At 36.8% G+C, this 22,949-nt stretch overlaps 1 protein-coding gene across 3 annotated transcripts in view; it reads left to right on the forward strand.

The window, feature by feature from the left end:
* The window catches only part of TOPBP1 (DNA topoisomerase II binding protein 1), a 70,918-nt gene that overhangs the window by 15,715 nt on the left and 32,254 nt on the right, over positions 1-22,949 (forward strand). For all 3 annotated transcript variants that reach the window (XM_070376104.1, XM_070376106.1, XM_070376108.1), the window contains 8 exons: positions 54-217; positions 365-615; positions 11,744-12,084; positions 12,688-12,860; positions 17,587-17,798; positions 19,479-19,765; positions 22,026-22,199; positions 22,296-22,405. In XM_070376104.1, coding sequence (XP_070232205.1) covers positions 54-217; positions 365-615; positions 11,744-12,084; positions 12,688-12,860; positions 17,587-17,798; positions 19,479-19,765; positions 22,026-22,199; positions 22,296-22,405 — 1,712 coding nt within the window. The remainder of the gene's footprint in view (positions 1-53; positions 218-364; positions 616-11,743; positions 12,085-12,687; positions 12,861-17,586; positions 17,799-19,478; positions 19,766-22,025; positions 22,200-22,295; positions 22,406-22,949) is intronic.

Genomic DNA, 22,949 nt, shown 5'->3' on the forward strand with positions numbered 1-22,949 from the left:
TTTAAATGTGTTAATCTAAAGCCAATGTTTTTTTTTTTTTTTTTTCATTGCAGATCTATCTTTGTGGTTTTAATGGCAGAAAGCTAGATAAACTGAGAAGACTTATTAACAGTGGAGGTGGAGTTCGTTTTAATCAGCTCAATGAAGATGTAACTCATGTTATTGTGGGAGATGATGATGATGAATTGAAGCAGTTTTGGGATAAATCAGCCCACAGGTTTTTTCAGTTTTTGATTCAAAGCAATTTCTACTCTGTAATGATTTTCCTTAAAATTGCATATCCTGGCAGTTATGGAAACTGCATGGTACATGGGATAATGGTATTTATGGTTTAAACTAATATATAACTGTACTGTTTTTGTAGGCCGCATGTAGTGGGAGCAAAATGGTTGCTAGAGTGTTTTAGTAAAGGCTACATGCTTCCTGAAGAGCCATACATCCACGTTAACTACCAGCCAGTGGAAATTCCAGTTTCAGATCCACCTGAAAGTAAAACAGCCCTTTTGAAAAGGAAGAACAACGGCTTCTCTAAGAGTGACTTTGTTCCTGAGGAGAAGCATGAGCAAGCTGATGAAGATCTGCTCTCTCAGTATCAGACTAATAACCCCACAGTAGGTAAGAAAGAATGACCAGTGTTAACAGTCATTAAATATTTTGGTAACAGAATACATACTTACGTGATTTCTGCCAGGTTCTTTAGAATTTAGGTTATACTAACCTCTTTCTTCCCTTGAAGTTTTATTTGTGTTACTTTTTTTTCTTTTAAGCAGGCAACGCTAAGAGATTCTAGACTTTCTGAGTCCCTTTTTTCTCTTCAGTTCACCTGTACCTCTTGGGTCTGGTTTTTAAATACTGTCACTTGGTTTGTGTGTTTGTAACATCCTGAGTTTATTACAGGGGTCAGTTCAGTTCAGATGCTCAGTTGTGTTTGACTCTTTGCAGCCCCATGGACTGTAGCACGCCAGGCTTCACTGTCCATCACCAACTCCTGAAGCTTGCTCAAACTCACGTCCATCGAGTTGGTGATGCCATCCAACCATCTCATCCTCTGTTGCCTCCTTCTCCCGCCTTCAATCTTTCCCAGCATCAGGGTCTTTTCCAATGAGTCAGTTCTTTGCATCAGGTGGCCAAAGGATTGGAGTATCAGCATCAGTCCTTCCAATGAATATTCAGGACTGATTTCCTTTAGGATTGACTGGTTTGATCTCCTTTCAGTCCAAGAGACTCTCAAGAGTCTTCTCCAATGCCACAGTTCAAAAGCATCAGTTCTTTTTATGGTCCAACTCTCACATCCATACATGACTACTGGAAAAACCATAGCTTTGACTATATGGACCTTTGGTAATGTCTCTGCTTTTTTATATGCTGTCTAGGTTGGTCATAGCTTTTCCTCCAAGGAGCAAGTGTCTTTTAATTTCATGGCTGCAGTCACCACATGCAGAGATTTTGGAGCCAAGAAAATAAAGTCTGTCACTGTTTCTATTGTTTCCCCATCTATTGGCCGTGAAGTGATGGGACCAGACGCCATGCCATGATCTTAGTTTTTTGAATGTTGAGTTTTAAGCCAGCTTTTTCACTCTCCTCTTTCACTTTCATCAAGAGGCTGTTTAGTTCCTCTTCGCTTTTTGCCATAAGGGTGGTGTCATCTCCATATCTGAGATTATTGGTATTTTTCCCGGCAATCTTGTTTCCAGCTGGTGCCTCATCTAGTCCGGCAGCTTCATCTAGTCCGGCAAGGTATTTGTTACAAGGTATTTTAACCTTATAACAAATGCCTATTAGTTTGTAATTGTAGCTTTAATGAGTATAATGCTGCACTGTAGACTACTGTCTCAGGATGTAGTCTTCTCAGTGTGCTAAACACAATTGCCAGTGAAAAGTTGTAAACAGCATTTCTACTTTTTAAATACTTTTTATTATAGAGTATTTAATTCATCCAAAAAGATATAAAGAATAATTTAACAAATAACCATATACTACTAATCTAACTGTTTAAAAACTATAGGATATTCTGTTTGGTCAAAATTCTCCTGTGAATCCATCCTCATTTTCTTAGTAGTTGATAACATATATATATCTGTAAGTAATATACACACTGTTTTGTTTTGTGTGTATTTTAACTTACATAAATCGTACATGATATGTACTCTTTTGCTGCTGCTGCTGCTAAGTCACTTCAGTCGTGTCTGACTCTGTGCGACCCCAGAGACGGCAGCCCACCAGGCTCCCCCGTCCCTGGCATTCTCCAGGCAAGAACACTGGAGTGGGTTGCCATTTCCTTCTCCAATGCATGAAAGTGAAAAGTGAAAGTGAAGTCACTCAGTCGTGTCTGACTCCCAGCGACCCCACGGACTGCAGCCCACCAGGCTCCCGTCCACGGGACCCTCCAGGCAAGAGTACTGGAGTGGGTTGCCATTGCCTTCTCCCTAAACATGCAAGATACTCATCTCATCCTAGTAACTGGTTATGAATATATCACACTGGTATATGAACATGCCATAGTTTATCTATTGCCCTTCCTGAGGAGATTTTTATTGTGGTTTTTTTGTTTTGTTTTCTAATAACAAACAGTACTGCTGAAATTGTTCTTGTGTGTGTCTCTGCACGTGAACAAGAATTTCTCTAGGGTGGGATGACTGATTCCTGGGATAAGCATGTCTTCTACTTTCTTACATAAAGCGTATTGCTTTCTCGAGTGTTTTAGTTTACCACTTTATACTAGAACAATAGTAAGTGTTGCTGTTGTTGCACATCCTTTTAACATTTAGTATTTCTCATAAGGCTTGAAATTCTTATTAATTTGATGGGTATAGAGTGGGATCTCATTGTGGTTTTAATTTTATAACATTGCTAATAAGGTAGAGTATCTTTTTGAGTGTTATTTGGCTATATTTTGTTTTAATTAATTTATTTTTTATTGAAGAATAATCACTTTACACAGTTTTGCTGTTTTCTGTCAAACCTCGACGTGAATCAGCTATATGTATACATACATCCCCTCCCTTTTGAAACTCCCTCCCATCCCATCCCCATCCCACCCCCTCTAGGTTGATACAGAGCCCCTGTTTGAGTTTCCTGTAAAGTAGGTTTTTTAATCCATTATTTTGTGGTTTGTGTTTTTCTGTTTTATGTAAGTTTTCCTATCTGAAAGTCATAAAGTTGTATTTTAAAAGTCTTAAAGTTTTGCTTTTTCACATTTCGTCTTCAGTCCACATGGAGTTGATTTTTGCATTTGATAAGAAGCATTCAAATTATCAGTGTAAATAATCACTTATTCTCAAACTTTTTTGAATAGGCCATCCTTTGTCTACTAATTTGCCCTCTTGCCCCTGTCATTTATTAAGGGTCTGTTAAGTGGGGATCTGTGTTTAGGCTTTTTATTCTGTTCCATTGAGATACTTCACTGATAAACCATCTTATTTTAATAGCTTTTGTAATATGTTTTGATATCTGAAATGTCAAGGCCCTCCAGTTTCCTTTACAAAAGTTTCTTAACTATTCTTGAACTTTTGCTTCTATATAAATTTTTAAAATTAATTTGTCAGTTTGAATAAATCTGTATGGGAATTCGGTTGGGATTGTACTGAAATTATTTGGAGCAGCATTGACATCTTTACAATAAAAAGATCTTCCTGTCCATGAATATAGAATATCAGCATACAGTTTATGTTTTTCAATAAAGTATAACGAGTCATAAGATACTAGACATGCTATGTTACAACTATCCCTAATTTTTTGTATTTTGTGTCTGTTCATTTGATATTTTAATTCTTAAAATTATATTTTACTGATATACAAGAATAAAACATTTTGAATAAGAACATTTTGGGTATTGAGTTTTTTAAAAATTGTGGTAAAATATGCCTGACATAAAATTGACCATTTTAACCGTCCTTAGATATACAGTTTAGTGGTATTAATTATATTCACATAGTTTTGCCACCATCATTACCATCCATGCCAGAACTTTATCTTCCCAAACTGAAACTTTATAGGCCTTAAATAGTAACTCTATATTCCTCCAGCCCGTTTCCTGGTATCCACCATTATATTTCTGTCTCTATGAATTTGACTATTCTAGTTAGCTCATATACATGGACTCAAGACAATACCTTTTGTGTCTGGCTTATTTCACTTAGCATTATGTCCTCAAGGCCATGTTTTAGCATGTGTCAGAATATCATTCCTTATTAAAGTTGAATAATACTCCACTGTATTTTGGAATTGTCTGTTCCATTTTCTGTTGATGGACACTTGAGTTGTCTTTACCTTTGGCTGTTGTAAATTATGGTGCTATGAACATTGGTGTACAGATATCTGTTCAAGTTCCTGCTTTCAGTTCTTTTAGATATAGTCTCAGAGGTGGAATTGATAAGTCATGGTAATTCTATGTTTAACTTTTTGGGAAACTATCTTGCTGTTTTCCACAGTGCTGAACTACTTTACATCTTCACCAGCTATGCACAAAAGTTCTAGTTTCTCTATATCCTTAGAACATACTGTATTTCCTTTTTTTTTTTTTCATATAAAAGTCATCCTAATGGATTTGAAGTGATATCTCACTGATGGTTTTGATTTTCATTTCCCTGATTAGTGATGTTGTGCATCATTTCCTGCTCTTATTGGCCATCTATATATCTTCTTTGGAGAAATGTTTATTCAATCGGGTTGACTGTTTTTTGTTCCTGAGTAGTAGGAGTTCTTTATATATTCTGAATATTGATCTCTTATCAGTTATTTGATTTGTATATATGTTCCCCCTTCTTTGGGTAGTGTTTTCACATTGTGTTCTTTGGTAGATGAAAGTTTTAACTGTGATGAAGTCCAGTTTATCTGTTTTTTCCTCATTGCCTGTATTTTTGGTGTCATAATTAAGAAATCATTACGAAAGCTAGTCATGAAACTTTCTCATATGTTTTCTCATAAAAGTTTTGTTTTTATTCTTCTTTAGAACTTTGATCTGGGTATTACATGCTTTTCCTCTGTTCATTGGAATTATCATATGGTTTTTCCTTCTTGCTGTGATAAATCGTATTAGATTTTATATTGTCAAATCAAGTTTAAATTCTTCTGGATGTGATATATTCATCTTTTTTACACATTACTATATTTAGTTTGCTAATATTTGATTTAGGCTTTTATCTACTCAGTGTGATACTGGCCTATACTTTTCCTTTGTCTGTTATCTTTGTTGGATTGTGTTATTAATTGAGTGGATTGAGGATTATTCTTTCTTTTTAAAAAAATCTCAGTTTGTGGTAGATTGTGGGGTTATTTTTTCCTTTTTTTTTTTTAAATCTCAGAGTTTGTGTATCATTGGGGTTCCCTATCCTTGAATGTGTGATGAAACTCATCTCTCTGGGCCTAGTGTTTCTTTGTAAGAAAATTTTATAGTACTAATTCACTTAATGGATATAAGACTGTTCAGTTGTGTTTTTTTCTGCATCAACTTTTGTAAGCTGTGTTTTCTAGGAAGCTTAATGGCTAATTTTAATAGTCGTTTTAGGAAACTAATTTCATTCATAAATTTATTTTTTTCCTTCTGATTTCTTGAGTTGCACGATTTGCTTTCTTTTTTTTGTTAGTCTTTTTATCTAAGTATGTCAATAGATTTCTCTCAAAGTACTCACTCAACTAGTTGTATTTCAAAATATATATTTTTTTAATTATTTTATATTTTGATCGCACTGGGTCTTCATTGCTGCACACAGGCTTTCTCTAGTTTTGGAGAGCAAAGGTTCCTCTAGTTGCAGTGCACAGGCTTCTCATTGCAGGGCGTGGGTTCCTCCTTACGGGGACTTCTCCTGTGGAGCACAGGCTCTAGAGCACTTGGGTTCTAGTGGTTGTGGCATGGGCTCAGCAGTTGAGGCACATGGAGTCCACAGCATGTGGACTCTTCCCAGACCAGGAATCAGACCCATGTCCCCTGCTTTGGCAGGTGGATCCTTATCTACTTTACCACCAGAGAAGTCCCAAAAGATCTTTTATGTAGAATTTTTGTAATTTGTTATTGTTGTTACTCACTCGCAGAGTCGTGTCTGACTCTGCCACCCCATGGACTGAAGCACTCCAGGCTTTCCTGTCATTCACTATCTCCTGGAGTTTGCTCAAACTCATATCCATTAAGTCAGTGATGCTATCTAGCCATCTCATCCTCTGCTGCACCTTTCTCTTTTTACCTCTAATTTTTCCCAGCTTCAGGGTCTTTTCTAATGAGTCTATTCTTTGCATCAGGTCGCCAAAATATTCTGTTCTAAATGTTTTCTAATTTTATCATATATTTGGTCTGTGAGGTGTTTAGTAAGTAGTTTTTGTAAATATTTTTCTGTGCCTCAGAAAAATGTTTTCTATGATTATTTGGAAATTTTATACATTTGTATGATGTAATCAAGTTTTGTCAGTTCTATCTATGCATTAATGAAATAGATGTTAAACTCCTCTATTGTAATGGTGACTGTCACTTTTTCCATGCAGTTCTGTCACATTCAGTTCTTTTGTGTGTATTTTGAAGTCTTATTACATGGGGATCCTCATTTTCCTAATTTTTCGTTTACTTAAGATCTATTTTATCTGATATTAAAACACCTATGCCTGCTTCACATAGGTATTTTTTTAGTGTGACTTTCTTTTAATTGAAAATTGGTTGATTTACATTTGTTGTTACTTGTGATATATTTGGATTATTTTCTACCCTCTTGTTCTGTGCTATTTGTCCCATTTTTCCATGCTTCCTTGGTTTTCGTTTGTTTTTTTAACATTTTTGTCTTTTGGATGGGTTGAGCTTGCCTTTTCCTTCCCCAGATCACACTTCCAACTCTGCATCTTTCCCTCTACTGATTTGGAAGTTTATATATACTGTTTTATGTTTTCAGTGTTTACCCTTGAAAATCTAATGCACATCATAGCTTAAAATTTAAAATTAATTAGAATTTTTGTCTTTCTTGTGAATAATTTAAGAACCTTATAACGTTTATCTTCAGCATCACTACCAACCATACTCTCTACACATGCACTCATTAATATATTCAGCTTATGTGATTTCGTCTTGTATTTTCATTGTCCTTTAATCTCACAATTAGGCATTGTTGTTTTCTATATTCAGTAATTGTTTTGATTTACCAGCATATTTAGCTACTTCTTTGCTCCTGATTCCTTATTGCATCTGATCTCTCTCCTTTGAAATAATTTTCTTTTTTCTTAAGATATATCCTTTGGAAATTTCTGTTAATGTCTTTATTTTGCCCTTGTCCTTAAAAGACAGTTCTAGACAGTTAATTTGTCAGAGCTCTTGGGAGATATTTTTTCTTTGTCATCTGTTTCCATGACTGCTAATTAAGAAGTCAGATGTCAGCTTACTTGTCATTCTTTTGTAGGAAATCTTTTTTTCTCTGGTGGTGCTAATGGTTAAAAATTCACCTGCCAGTGCAAGAGACACAAGAGATGAGGGTTTGATCCCTGAGTTGGGAAGTTCCCCTGAAGTACCAAATGGCAACCTGCTCCAGTGTTTATGCCTGCAAAATTCCATTGATAGAGGAACTTGGCAGGCTGCAGTCCATGGAGTCGCAAGAGTCTGACACAGCTTAGTGGCTAAACAGCAGCAGCATCTTTTTTCTCTATTTTTAATACCTTTTTTGTGTGTGTCCTGGAGTTTTACCATTTATCTGTCTTATTTGCAAATCATTGTACTTTTTGAATCAGAGAATTAGTGATTTTTTTTTCCTTTATTAGTTTTTAAAAATTTTTCATCTATTATGTGTTTGAATATTGCTTTCCTTCATTCTCTGTATTCTGTAACTCCCCTTTAGCTCTGTGTCCTTAATCTGTCCTTCTAATTTCATCTTTTTATTTATTAATGTAATTTCTTCAGATTTTCCTTCTACAACACTGTTTTTCTGTTTAGCTATTGCCTAATATGTTTAACCCATCCATTAAACTTTCACTTTCAGTATTTTTCAGTTCATAGAAGTCCTAGTTCTTTAAGTAGTGTGTTGTTCTGTATTTGTGGGGGGGTTTTGCTTTATTTCTTGAGACATTTTAAACCTATTGCAACATCTGAATGAAGAACCGGGGTAGTTCTCTTGATTGTTGTTCATGATGCTTGGCTTCCTCATGTGTTTTGTGATATTTATTATATAAACTCTTTCTCGTTAGGACTTGAGGTCCTAAGAAGCCTGGGAAGAGAATTTGGTCCTCCAGATAAAGTTTATGATTAAACCTGCCAGGAGCCTAGGAATTTCCCAACTTAGGACACCCCTAAGTTACTTATTAGCTAGATGTTTTTGGACCATCAGGCCCTAACCTACTCTGAGGACCAGCCTATGATGACAGATTCCCAAGAGAGATGTGTTGACAACCACCCCCCCCCACCCCCTAAAAGCCAAAATCGTGTACTACTCATCTCTTTTTGCAGGGTGAACATGGTGGTGGTTGATTGGTTTTTGATGGACATTTTTACTGAAGGCATCTTCCTTTAGGGTTTCTGAGTGGAAGCATATATTCTTCCCCACCTCTAATTAGTGTGGGATAAAAGGCTTGACTCCTGTCCCTCTACATGACATCCTTAAATCCTAAGGGTGTTGGTCACTGTGAAAATAGATGGTAATTGTTACCTTTAGTGATTACTTAATGCTCTGGATTCATACTTCCACTTCATTTTTAGCATTTGAGAATTTACCTTGCTTTTTTGCAAACTCAGCTTTGCATTTATAATGATACCTTTAATACTTCATCCTCTATTTTTAGGTGTTTTATGGTGAGAGGGTTCTGCATGTCTAGCTGGCCATATTTTTATTTATTTATTTTTGACATATTTTTAGAGAATTTCAATTTTCCTCTTTTTTTCAGTTTAAAACAATATTTAATAATCCACACTGTTCATGTTGTTCTGAAAAATGATTTTTGTCAGACCATTTCCTTATGCTTTAGTAGTGTATCATATCAGATCATCCTAATTTTTTAGGATGTTTTAGTACAAAAAGACCACCTATTGACTGGAAGCAGTTTTATGTGCTATCCTTCAACAAGGGTGGTTGTTGGAGTAAGGCAATTAGTTTCTCAAATCTTCCTTTCTGAAGCAGCTAGTAGTGTACTGACTTTGAAAGGATTTGGTGATAGTAAATCTCAGTGAATCCCCAAGTACCTTTGAAAGAATGTAATTAAGTGTTTACTTCATGTTGAAAAAGCTATGAAAAAGTGTCTGTTGGGCTTCCAAATGACATCTGTTTGAAAAGAGGGTTCTATTAGTAAATGAACTGCTATAAAATGTGTTATTTTATTCTGAACCTTTAATAACTTCAGGGTTTTACTTATAATTTAGAAGAACATAGTATTTCTAGTTTGTTTTTATAGTATGTACTGATGTGTTCAGTCATGGCCAACTCTGCGACCCCATGGACTGTAGCCCACCAGGCTCCTCTGTCTGTGGAATTTTCCAGGCAAGAATACTGAAGTGGGTTGCCATTTCCTTCTCCAGTTTTTACTGTAGTATTCTAAAATTCCCGCTGGTTTCTTTGTTCTTACACCTCACCAATTACACAGAAACATCAAAGTTGTTTTTTTCCTCCGAGATGTGATTGTGAGCATTTTTAATGCAAAAAAAAATTTGTTTTTACATTTTATATTATACATTTAAAACTGCTTTCTAAATGTTTTATAGTATCATGTCACCTTTATTTCCATCTAGGCTTATTCATCCTCATGTGTGCTCAGTCATGTCTGACTCTTTGTGACCCTTTAGACTGTGGCCTACCAGGCTCCTCTTTCCTGGCATTTTTCAGGCAAGAATACTGGAGTGAGTAGCCATTTCCTCCTCCAGGGGAACTTCCTGACCCAGAATTAAACCCTAGTCTCCTGCGTCTCCTGCATTGCAGGCAGATTCTTTACCTGCTGAGCCATTGGGAATACATCCCTCTAAATTATAGATACACTGTTATCCTTTATTCCTTACAGTATCAAACTGAAGGTCAGAGAATCTCCTGACATACTGATTAGTAAATGCTCTAGACAGAACAGCTTCTTCAGAGTCTCAGAGCAATTTAAATATTTGCATTAAGTAGAAATTAAAGTGTGTATATACATACTTTATTTTATATATATATATATGCACACTTTATATATACTTTTCTCCAATAAGCATGACTTTTCACTTTTCAACTAATGACTGTATGAATGTGTATATACAGTAATTAGTTTAAAAGTGTAAAGAGTCATTTATATATGTACACACACACACACACACACACACACAGTAATTAAAATGAAGAGAGTTCTGCCTGTTGGAGATGAGGATAGAAATAAGAAGATGGCTTCCCTGGTGGCTCAGCAGTAAAGAATCCGCCTGCTGTGCAGGAGATGTGGGTTCAATACCTAGGTCAGGAAGATCCCCTGTAGAAGGAAATGGCAACCCACTTCAGTGTTTTTGCCTGGGAAATCCCATGGACAGAGGATCCTGGCTGGCTACAGTCCATGGAGTCAGAAAAGAGTGGGACACGACTTAGCAACTAGAACAACTATAACATAATGTTACGGACCCTGCAGTCAGACAAACTTTGGTTTATATCTCATTTCTGCCAGCTAATAACTGTGTGACCTTAGAGAAATTATATAACCTGTTTAGACCTGACATTCTTCTTGAAGGATGGGTGTAGATACAGCAATAGAACTAGCCTTATATTATCATAAGCATTAATTACATGCACGAAAAGCACTTAAGTACAGTGCCTATGTTCCTGGTGGCTCTGATGGTAAAGAATCTCCCTGGAATGTGGGAGACCCAGGTTCAATTTCTTGGGTCGGGAAAATCCCCAGAAGGAAATGGCAACTCACTCCAGTGTTCTTGTCTGGAGAATCCCATGGACAGAGAAGCCTGGCAGGCTGTAGTACATGGGGTCACAAAGAGTCAGACATAGCTGAGCAACTAACTCTATGTAAATAGAAAAGAATCTTTGACTAGCCTTCAGGCTGTTGGAATCCCAGGAAGCAGGGCTTGGAAAATGCTGAAAGTTGCTCAGTTGTGTTTGACTCTTTGTGACCCCATGGACTGTCCATGGAATTCTCCAGGCCAGAATACTGGAATGGGTGGCCTTTCCCTCCTCCAGATCTTCCCACCCAGGGACTGAATTCAGGTCTCCTGCATCACAGGCAGAGTCTTTACCAGCGGAGCCACAAGGGAAGCCCCTTGAGGAGTTATTGGAGCTTCATAATTTTTGAGTTACTGCTACTGCTAAGTCACTTCAGTCGTGTGCGACCCCATAGACAGCAGCCCACCAGGCTCGCCTGTCCCTGGGATTCTCCAGGCAAGAACACTGGAGTGGGTTGCCATGTCCTTCTCCAGTGCATGAAAGTGAAAAGTGAAAGTGAAGTCACTCAGTCCTGTCTGACTCTTAGCGACCCCATGGACTGGAGCCCACCAGGTTCCTCCATCCATGGGATTTTCCAGGCACGAGTACTGGAGTAGGGTGCCATTGCCAGTTCGAGTTACTGGAGCCTCACAATTTTCTAGTATACTAGGAATACTAGAATACTAACATGATTGCTCTTATCCGAGGATGGTGATACTCATTGCTGTCTTGGGAACCCAGAGGATGGGGTAGGTCATATTCTTTCTTCATTGTATACTTATAAAGCCTTAGTTTTGTAAGTGTGGTCACAGTTCTTAGGCTCCCTGTTACCTTTATATCCTTACTAGGAGATAAACTTTATAAAGTAAATTACCTGTTAGAAAACGTTTCTTTTTCTTTTCCAGTTGAAGTTGCCAAGTCTGAAGTTGGGCTCTGTAGTGACTCTACTCATGTGGAGCCCCGTAATGATTCTACTCATATTTCTCTGCAAGAACACCAGTCTTCCATCAGTCATTGCCTCCCTGATGTTTCTACAATTACCGAAGAAGGTTTATTTAGCCAAAAGAGTTTCCTAGTTTTGGGGTTTAGTAATGAAAATGAATCTAATATTGCAATCATCATAAGAGAAAATGCTGGAAAAATTGTGTCCCTTCAGAGCAGAGTTGTTGCTGATTATGCTGTGGTTCCTCTGCTGGGATGTGAAGTACAGGCAACTGTGGGAGAAGTTGTAACAAACACATGGCTGGTAAGAAAACACCGCATCAGTTCAAATGTAGTATTGAAGGGTGTCTGAAGCTATATATCTTTGGCACTTTAGTTTTGGTAGACTGGTATTTGGGTTTGGGCACTGTCTGGATTTTGTTTTTAGCAAAGGAAATTATCAATAATAAAATACACAAGCTTCTTAGTCCTAATCCTGGTAGAATAGAGGGGCTACATCAGCAGCATTCTTTCCTAGGAAAGTGACTCCAGGTCTTCTCATATTTAGGTTTTCCCTGTTTTCCTACTACCAAAGCATGACATGCACTTATGTATTATTGCATCTTGTTGGCTTATCAATGATAATTTCAACCACTGACTTTTTCAACTTTCCAAGACTTAAGAGGAAAAATGATAACTACATTGGAAGAAATTAAATTTAAAGCAATATTTAGGAAATTCAATGATAAATCTGATTTTAATATCCTATATAATGACTGATACATTTTAATATTATAATTTTAAATGTATTGTGAATGAGCATATACACATTTATATTAATAAAATTGCTTTTCACTGTAACTGAACCAGTGTTAACCACTAATTGCTTATTTCAGGTTGATGATGATGTTTTTCTTGTTTTTAAAAGGTAATGTGTATAGACTACCAGACTTTAATTGATCCAAAGTCAAATCCTCTCTTCACACCAGTTCCAGTTATGGCAGGAATGACTCCTTTAGAGGGTTGTGTTCTTTCATTCAGCCAATGTGTAGGAGCTGAAAAAGATTCATTGACATTCTTAGCAAATCACCTTGGAGCCAGGTATGTAGTATTTTTAGTACTTGCCCTCTTGGTGTATATATTATTTGTTTTTACTTACTGAAAAGCATACAAATTAGCATTTCACTGGATTTCTTATAATATTTATGAGGAGTATGTTGCATATCTGATGTGGTGGCTCAAAGTGGAAGGGAGAGAATGATGTTAGACAAGTACTTAGCAAGTATTAAGACTACAGGCATTAATGCTTACTACCAAGAAAAGGAATATTTAAAGATACTGCTTGTCTCAGTGTTATTTCCTTCTGTGTGCCATATTCTTTTTTAGTATACATTGTTTCTCTGCAATGCAGTGTTAAGCAGAAATAATGAATACTTTAGGAGAAAGAAAATGAATTTAAAAGTTTTTTAAATTAGCCCAACCCCTAAGTGAACTTTAATGGTGGCTGTTTAAAAAAAAAGTAGAAAACTGTTACATAAATAATTGTAAATGGACTAACTTTCACATTAAAGGAAAAGTTCTTTTAGATTATATCATGAAACAGCACTTAAAATACTTTAAAACAAGAGCCACACCTAAACCAAAGTGATTCAGAACATTTGGGGAAAAAAGTAAAGATGGGCAAAGATATGTGAAAAGAGAGGGGTACAATTTTATTATCAGACAAGTTTGAATTCAAATTGAAAGGCATTAAACGGGGAAAAAGCATGTTGTAAATAAAGAATGCTATTTACACTGAAGGTTTTTAATTTCTAAAAAAATTAGAAATGAATAGTAGAAATGGAAAATGAAGACTGTATCAACTGGACATTTTAGAACTTTTTAATAACTCTTGGTTCAAAGAGGAATTCAAAACCATTTATAAGCCTAGATATCATTGTCAACCTAATAGTAACAAGCAACACCAGTACCCACATTGTGACCTTAAAATACCATTTCCCACTAAAAGAAAGTAAAGCTTAGAGAAATGATCAGTTCTACGTCTGGGGCAGAAAAGATACCAGTGAGTCTGGAACCTTTTGTCAGAATGGAGAACAAATATATTATTGAAGACTACTACGAAGGGTTGTGTCAAAAGGACCACCACTGGCCGAAGACAGGAAAAGTGTCAATAGCAGCAGTGGCTCCAGACATCATCAAATAATATTTCAATCATGATTTCCTAATGGCACCAAAAAACTAAGTTAATTGGCCATGTTTGAAGGATGCTAGGAAACCAACTCATTATTTTTGAAAGCTGGTAAATGAGGAGAAAGGATCTGGTATTTATTCTGCCTTCCTGTACAGTCTGTATCAGACTGTATCCATAATAATAGATAAGACAAAGTTTCCCTTTATAGAGGTATTCCAACAAATGAGTGAAGAAGAAATGGTAAAATTTTGACTCCTAATAAATGGAAGAATCTAGATATTGAAAACCAACATTCACAAAATAAAGAGAAAACTAGACATATGCCTCCTTATGAAGAATATACAACCATCTTGAAACAATCTTATCAAAATAATGAAACCTCATGATCCAGTATCTTCAACAGATATAAAGGGGGCATGGAAAGAAGAGGGAACCTGGAAGCCAAAAGACATAAAAAATGAAATGTAGTGTTTAAGGGTGGGAAGTGATAAAGTAAGGAAGTTCAGCTCAGTTCAGTTGCTCAGTCATGTCCGACTCTTTGCAACCCCATGAACCGCAGCATACCAGGCCTCCCTGTCCATCACCAACTCCCAGAGTCCACCCAAAACCATGTCCATTGAGTTGGTGATGCCATCCAACCATCTCATCCTCTGTCATCCCCTTCTCCTCCTGCCAGCAGTCTTTCCCAGCATCAGGGTCTTTCAAGTGAGTCAGCTCTTTGCATGAGGTGGCCAAAATATTGGAGTTTTAGCTCCAAGATCAGTCCTTCCAGTGAACACCCAGGACTGATCTCCTTTAGGATGGACTGATTGGATCTCCTTGCAGTCCAAGGGACTCTCAAGAGTCTTCTCCTGCACCACAGTTCAAAAGCATCAATTCTTCGGTGCTCTGCTTTATAGTCCAACTCTCACATCCATACATGACCACTGGAAAAACCATAACCTTGACTAGATAGACCTTTATATCTACTACTGTGGGCAGAAATTCCTTAGGAAAAATGGCGTAGCCATCATAGTCAACAAAAGAGTCCAAAATGCAGTACTTGGATGCAATCTCAAAAACGACAGAATGATCTCTGTTCGTTTCCAAGGCAAACGATTCAATATCACGGTAATCCAAGTCTGTGCCCCAACCAGTAGCCCTGAAGAAGCTGAAGTTGAACAGTTTTATGAAGACCTATAAGACCTTCTAGTACTAACACCCCAAAAAGGTGTCCTTTTCATTATAGGGACTGGAATGCAAAAGTAGGAAGTAAAGAAACACCTGGAGTAACAGGCAAATTTGGCTTTGGAGTACAGAATGAAGCAGGGCAAAGGCTAATAGAGTTCCGCCAAGAGAATGCACTGGTCATAGCAAACACCCTCTTCCAACAACACAAGAGAAGACTCTACACATGGACATCACCAGATGGTCAACACCGAAATGAGATTGATTATATTCTTTGCAGCCAAAGATGGAGAAGCTCTATATAGTCAGCAAAAACAAGACTGGGAGCTGACTGTGGCTCGGATCATGAACTCCTTATTGCCAAATTCAGACTGAAATTAAAGAAAGTGGAAAAAACCACTAGACCATGTATGACCTAAATCAAATCCCTTATGACTATACATTGGAAGTGAGGAATAGATTTAAGGGACTAGATCTGATAGAGTACCTGATGAACTATGGACAGAGGTTTATGACATTGTAAAGTAAGGAAGTGATAACTATAAATATCCAAACAGTGGCTGCTATTAACATGGGAGGGGAGGGGTGGTAGTAACAGAAGAGGCATATTGGAGAGGTTCTGGAGTGACTGGTAAGAGTCTGTCTTCTGACGTGGGTGGGGAAAATAAGGGTTTTCATTTTATAATTCACTAAATCTTATATTTCCTCTTTTGCTGTGTTCTATACTTTGGTTATACTAAACAATAAACTTTTGGAAAAAACAAATTGTAGAAAAGAACAGTAAGAAAATATGGCAGTAGACTAAAGCAGTGCTCATAGAAAAATTCAGCAAACTGATTACATAAAATACTAATATACAGAAGTCACTGACCTTCATATGTGCAGCTAGTTAGAAGAGCTAATGAAAACAGAGGTCTCTTACTAAATCTGTAGTAAGAGATAAATAGGTAGCAACTGATATGTAATCTTAAAAAGAAAGAAAATGAATGAACAAAATAAAACCAAAATAGACTCATAGATACAGAGAATAAATTAGTGGTCACCAGAAGGGAGGAAATGGCAACCCACTCCAGTGTTCTTGTCTGGAGAATCCCAGGGATGGGGGAGCCTGGTGGGCTGCCGTCGATGGGGTCTCACAGAGTCGGACACGACTGAAACGACTTAGCAGCAGCAGCAGAAGGGAAGGGAATAAGAGGCTGGGCAAAATTAGTGAAGGGGATTAAGAGGTACAAAATTCCAGTTATAAAATTTAAAAGTCACAGGGATGTAATTAGATTTGGTATTGATCTTTTGTAATCTATTTAAATGTTGAGTCACTATATCATACACCTTAAACTAATATTGTATGTCAACTATATTTTGATTTAAGAAAAAAGTTGAAAGTGAAACTTGGAAGAGCTACGGAAACTTGTAAAATGCTATTGAGGGAAACAGGACTTGAAGAATATAAAAGATGTACCTGTTCTTGGACAGGAAGACTATAAACATTATAAAGGAATTGTTTAGAGAGGGCAGTAAGCAGACTAATTCTTAAATTCATAAGAAAATATTAGCAAGCAGGAAAGTCATAAAAATTCTGAAATAGAATTGTTATTTAAATATATTTTGTAAACCTCACTAGATAATAGTATGTCTGTAAGTAGCAGAAAGTTAAGTGAACAGACAGAAAGCATAGAAATAGACCTAAATACAAACGAATTTAGTATATGATAAAGGTGATGTTTCAGCTTATTGAGGAAGAGATAATTCAATAAAATTGGAGCAACATCTCATACCAAAATAAGTACCAAATTAATTGATCAGTGGGTTAAATGTGAAAAATGAATCCTTGAAAGTACTAGGGAAAATGTGGGATACTTGACAAAATCTTAGAAGTGAGGAACTAGACCTGAAACCCAGAAGTCCTGAAAGACATTTCTGTTTGTATCTCAAACGGTGGTGTTCTCTTTAATATTCTGTGATCTTGAGGAAGACGCTTAATTTCTCTGCATCTTTTCCCAGGTTGTATCTTTATGATAACTTGTAAAATATTGGTATTTCACAAATACTGAGAGGATCCAATGATATACTTGAAAATGCTTAGAGAAGTTGGGGTGTAGGGCTAGAAGTTGTGTTATTCATACTCATCCTTTGCTCCCCTAGTTGTTCCGTGTCTTTTACTGGGAGGAAAGACAAGGTGGGTAGGTGGGTGATGACCAATTAAATAGATGATCTTTCTGGTTATTTCTTGTAAGTCTGGTTTAATTTGCTTATTTTTAAATAATTAATTTTTAAAAGTTTAATTTTAACAATACATTTTTATCCTAGAGTAGGTATTGTAAGAGGATTAGCTTAATTTAAGAAATACAACCAACTTTTAATGTATTTTCTTTACTTAGAACTCTGACAACACCATTGTATTAGAAATGTCATTCTTTGCCAACTATTATGCATATGACCATTTGCTTTTTTTTAAAATGTAACTTTCAGTGTTCAAGAATACTTCGTTCGCAAGTCCAATGCAAAGAAAGGCATGTTTGCCAGTACACATCTTGTTTTGAAAGAGCCAGGTGGTTCTAAATATGAAGCTGCCAAGAAGTGGAATTTACCAGCAGTCACCATAGCTTGGCTGTTAGAGTCTGCTAGATTGGGAAAGAGAGCAAATGAAAACCATTTCCTGATTGAAAATTCATCTAAAGAAGGTTAATATTTTTGTTTGTCATTTTATATATATTTTTACAGTTTGGTTTCTGGGATTGTTGTTCAGTTGCTAAGTCGTGTCTGACTGTTTGTGACCCCACAGTTTCTGGTATATGAATGTGCTAAAACTTGTTTTTCAGACAGTTCATTAAGATTTCTCCCTTTAACATGAGCCACTGTTGGGCACCCATTATTGGGGAGAGGGGTGAGCAATATAAGTACGTTCATAGCAGAAATGTTTAATTTATAATTGTACTATCAAGTGTAGGCACAATCTGAAAGCTAGAAGGTACAAACAGTATGGGAGTGTTCGAGGGTCTCAGTGTTTGAATCTAAAGATGTGAGCTTGGATCCCATTTACTGTTCCTTCTGTGAGTAAAGTGCTGTCTATTCCTATTTTAGTTTTTCCTGTCTATGCATTTTATTCTATTCCAGTCTGTTCCTGGACTTCTGCATGTTATCTCTTGCCCGCCTTGTGCTTGCTTGTTCCTCCTTGTCTTTCAGCTCCCAGCTTGGATATCACTTTCCCTGGAAAAACCTTCCTTAATTTATAAGTATGGCCTTGTCTTGCCATAACACCATGCCTCTTTTGTAGCTCTTATCCCAGTGTTACCATTCCAGTTTACTTTCCTGTTTCCCTGCTCAGCCATAAGCTCTGAAAAGGCAAGGAGTACATGCATCTTGTAAATTATATATTTTCATTGTCTAGATTGGACCTGGCATGGAGCAGCCATCTAGTAAGTGTTCTTGATAAATGTTGAAAAATGGTAGGAGGCAGAATGGGAGGACACAGTAGCCTCTCTTATATAACATGAGGGCATCCCAGGTCACACTTTAGGGAACCTTGGGAACACCTCTCAAAGCTATTACTTATTACTTTTCTCTAGATAAACTGGGAATTTTACAACTGAGGCAAAGTAATGTTTAGGTCATATTAAAATCTCATTAAGAACTTTTCAAAAATTTGACTGTAGTTGTTAACTCTGAGTACATATAATTGGGATTTTCTTTTTACTCTGCCATTGACCAAGATGATATTAACTTCTTGTTCAATCACTAAGTCATGTCTGACTCTTTGTGACCCCATGGACCCAGCACACCAGGCCTCCCTGACCTTCACTGTCTGCCAGAGTTTGCTTAAGCTTATATCCATTGAGTCAATGATGCTACCTAACCATCTCATCCTCTGCCACCCTCTTCTTTTGTCTTCTGTCTTTCCAGTGAGTCAGCTCTTCACATCAGGTGGCCAAAGTATTGGAGCTTCAGCTTCAGCATTAGTCCTTCCAATGAATATTTAGGGTTGATTTCCTTTAGGATTGACTGGTTTGATCTTCAAGGGACTCTCAAATGTCTTCTCCAGTATCGCATTCTTTGGCATTTGCTTATATAATTTTGGGCAAATTATGAGGTTTATTGAGAATATTTTAAGTTATAACAAGATGAAACAGGAAATCTAATTTCATTCATTATTTCAGTTGATTTGCTTGTCTAACTCAACATATATTTTAATGTCTGGTTTATTTCTTTGAAAGTAAGTTTATAGCTTTGTGGTGTGAAGTGTACTTAAGAATTCACATGAAAACTAATAGGAAGATAAAAACATCACTTCTTGTATGCCTCTTTAGAGACAAGAAAATGACATCAGTGGCTCATATTTGTTTCTTTTCATTTTAAATCTCTAGAACAAAGTTTGGAAACTGAAACAACAAATGAGGTGAATCTAAATCCAGATACTCCAGAGCATCCTGTAACACATCTGGAAACTCAGAGAAAAACAGCCGTTACACCTTTAGATATGAACCGCTTTCAGAGTAAAGCTTTCCGCACGGTGATGTCACAGCACTCCGGACAGGCTTCAGTCTCCCCTTCCCCAGGACAGTCACTTCAGAAGGAGCCCTCATTACACCTGGATACGCCGTCAAAGTTTCTGTCCAAGGACAAACTGTTCAAGCCTTCCTTTGATGTGAAGGTGAGGCTTATAGAAAATGGTTCTGGAGATAACAGTTTTATAGTTCATAAAGTTAAAGCACCAAGTTCTCCATCACTTAGTTTGTAGTAGTAACTTCAGAAATATTGGCAAATAGATTCGTGATAATGAGTCCCTATGTATACCCAGCGTTGAGGTAACAGCTAGAGATATATATGGTGTGAAATCAGGACATCTGGGTTCAAGTTCTGTGTCTGTTGTGAATGGTATGATTCGCAGATTGTTCAATATATTTGAGCATCAGTTCTATCTTTTGTACAAATAGGATAATATCACTGAAAACTTACACACTTACTGTAAGAATCAAGTGAAATTGTGTGATAAATAGTTTCATAAACTGTACAATTACATAGACACATTGGACTTAGGTTTTGATTCTAGGAATACACCCAGTGCACTTTCTGAAAATGTTATCTCTTTACCTTTCAGTCATTTGCACTAAAAAGATGAGTTAAGTGTGCATCTTTCTTTGATCTTCTGAGCATTGGAATATGGCTCCCTGTCTAAAAAATGCATTCACAAATGAAGGTTTAATTCAGCCTTCTCAGATAGTTTTCTTTCATTCCCCAAAGATAATTTTCTTCACTATTCCTTTAGTAGTTCTTGGCCTTTCAAATAGCTGTGCGAACCATGATTTTTTTTATCCATGAACCTTTGCAAAATTATTGTGTGGTTTTACTCATAGTATGTTTTGGAGCAGACTTAAAGTTTGCAAGTTGTTCATCTTCAGAAAATAAACATAAATTGACCTGGGACAGTTTTCTCCAAGCTAAATCTTTGATCAGATTTCTTCTGAAGTAATATTTTTACTGTAACACTACTTATGCTGTGAAAAGTAGAGGGAAAGCACTGGTTTGGGAATTGTGAGATCTAAAATCAGGCCTCTGCTTTGCCTCTTACTGCCTTTTAAGGCAAGTCAACTTCTTTGTGTTTCATTATCCCCATCTGTAAAATTATGGAGCATATCTAGATGATTTCTAAGGTCTCAAAGCTAGTAATATTCTTTGAATAGTAAATGGAATAATAATAGGCAAGATAGTAGAAATATTTCTGTTTGTTGAGACCATTCTTCTACTTTACAGTGAAAAACTGATGGTTCTGAAATAGTCTCAGTGAAGGTATAAAGCACATTTAAAGGTTTTATTGTTCAGTCATAATGTGTTTAGCAGTGTCTCTCTCTTGTGATATATAAAATAGTACTTCACCTTGTACTCAGTGGTCTTTAAATTAATGTAACAGATGGGCAAAAAAGAAAAATCTGATTATCTACTCTGCTCTCTAGTACGTGGTGAAACACTGATGCTTTGCTCATGAGAATATATCAGTGTTGGTGCATGCATTTTGCTTACATGGTTTCCTTTACCTGTGCAAATTGTGTGTGTTCAAGGTTAATATTCATCACTTGAGCACTGGCTAAATACTTTCTGCTGTGTATATGGAATACTATTCAGATGGGAAAGAGAATGAGCACAAGTCCTGAACAGCAGTGACTAGGGCTCACGTGGGAATTGGGGTGGCTTGGGAATAGGCATATATTTTGTACCTTTGAAGATTTTTCATAATCCTCAGCTCAATATGACTTTTTAATCCTCCTTATTGTTCATGTCTAGTTTATATCCATCCTTGCTTACTTGTTTCCTTCTGTGTTTTTTGCTTGTTTACTTGTTTGTTTTTTATTTTGTTTTTTTTGTATCATTTTAACCAATTTCAACTGTGAAGTGAAGTCGCTCAGTCGTATCCAACTCTTTGCGACCCCATGGACTGTAGCCTACCAGGCTCCTCTGTCCGTGGGATTTTCCAAGCAAGAATACTGGAGTGGGTTGCCATTTCCTTCTCCAGGAGATCTTCCTGACCCAGGGATCGAGCCCAGGTCTCCTGCATTGTAGGCAGATGCTTTACCGTCTGAGCCATTTCAACTGTAAGATCAGACAAATGTGGTAAAATACTACTGAAAATGTATTAAGCTGCTTGGTCTCTTTGAACCAGTTTGTTGGACAGTATGGAACTGTTTTCTTCATTATCTATATAGATACAGATAATACTTCATTCTTTTTATTGTTGTTTGGAGGAAAGCTGGAGTAGGTTAAAGCTATAATCCAGTTAATACTGAGGATTATTCCCCTTCTCTCTTTACCTCTTTTTTCCCCTTTCCTTTTTCTGTTTACCTCTGTCTGCCCTCTTCTTTCTCTCCTTTTCTCTTCCTTTTCCTCACTTCCCTCCTCCTCCTCCTCCATATACACAGGATGCTCTCGCAGCCTTGGAAACTCCAGGAGGTCCCAGCCAGCAGAAAAGGAAACTGAGTACACCACTCTCAGAAGTCATCGTCAAAAACCTGAAACTTGCTTTGGCAAATAGCTCTCGAAATGCTGTTGCTCTTTCTGCCAGCCCTCAACTGAAGGATGCCCATTCAGAAAAGGTGGAATTATATCTCTTATTAAAAGGAAGTTTTAGATTAAAAAAAAACATTTGAAATAATAATGATTGATCTGTTTCTTTTATTTTCCGTGGGCAGGAAGATGCTCCGAAGCCACTTGAGAATGTTGTGGTGTGTGTTAGTAAGAAACTCAGTAAGAAGCAGAGTGAACTAAATGGGATTGCGGCCTCTCTAGGTGCAGACTACAGGTAGTTGGCACGCATTTTTTTTGGTGGTGATATGAACTCAATTTATAGGGAAACCTAAAGCTGTTGTGAGCATCTATTTAAAAAAAAAAAAAAGCATTATTTTGCCTTTTATTAATAGTTTATCATAATATCTACAAAATCCAATTTTGATTTAATTTACCTCATCCTTTTAAGATACCCTCTCCCATATCAATTCACTCTTACATGTATGTTTTTAGGGCATATTTAACAAATATATGAGAACATACTTTGTGACACTATTTCTAAAAATCTGGGATCCGTGAATGAGTACAGTCTAGAAAAAAAATCCTTGTCTTCAAGGAGTTTTTTAATACATTTAGGTCGGAGATTTTAAGCATGTTTCTTAGTGATTTTCAAATTAGAGCCCTTCTGTGAGTACTGCTAAGTGCTGCAGCACTCCTGAATTAAAATGGTCTTTTTGAGGATGTTTAATGCCTATCGTTTTTACTTTGGAGGCATAGATAACCACTCTCAACCTGACAGCCCATCTAGAGACAGGTCCCTAGCACAAATGGCATCAGTG

This window comes from Bos mutus, chromosome 1 (assembly GCF_027580195.1).
Source record: "Bos mutus isolate GX-2022 chromosome 1, NWIPB_WYAK_1.1, whole genome shotgun sequence".
Classification (NCBI taxonomy): Eukaryota; Metazoa; Chordata; class Mammalia; order Artiodactyla; family Bovidae; genus Bos; species Bos mutus.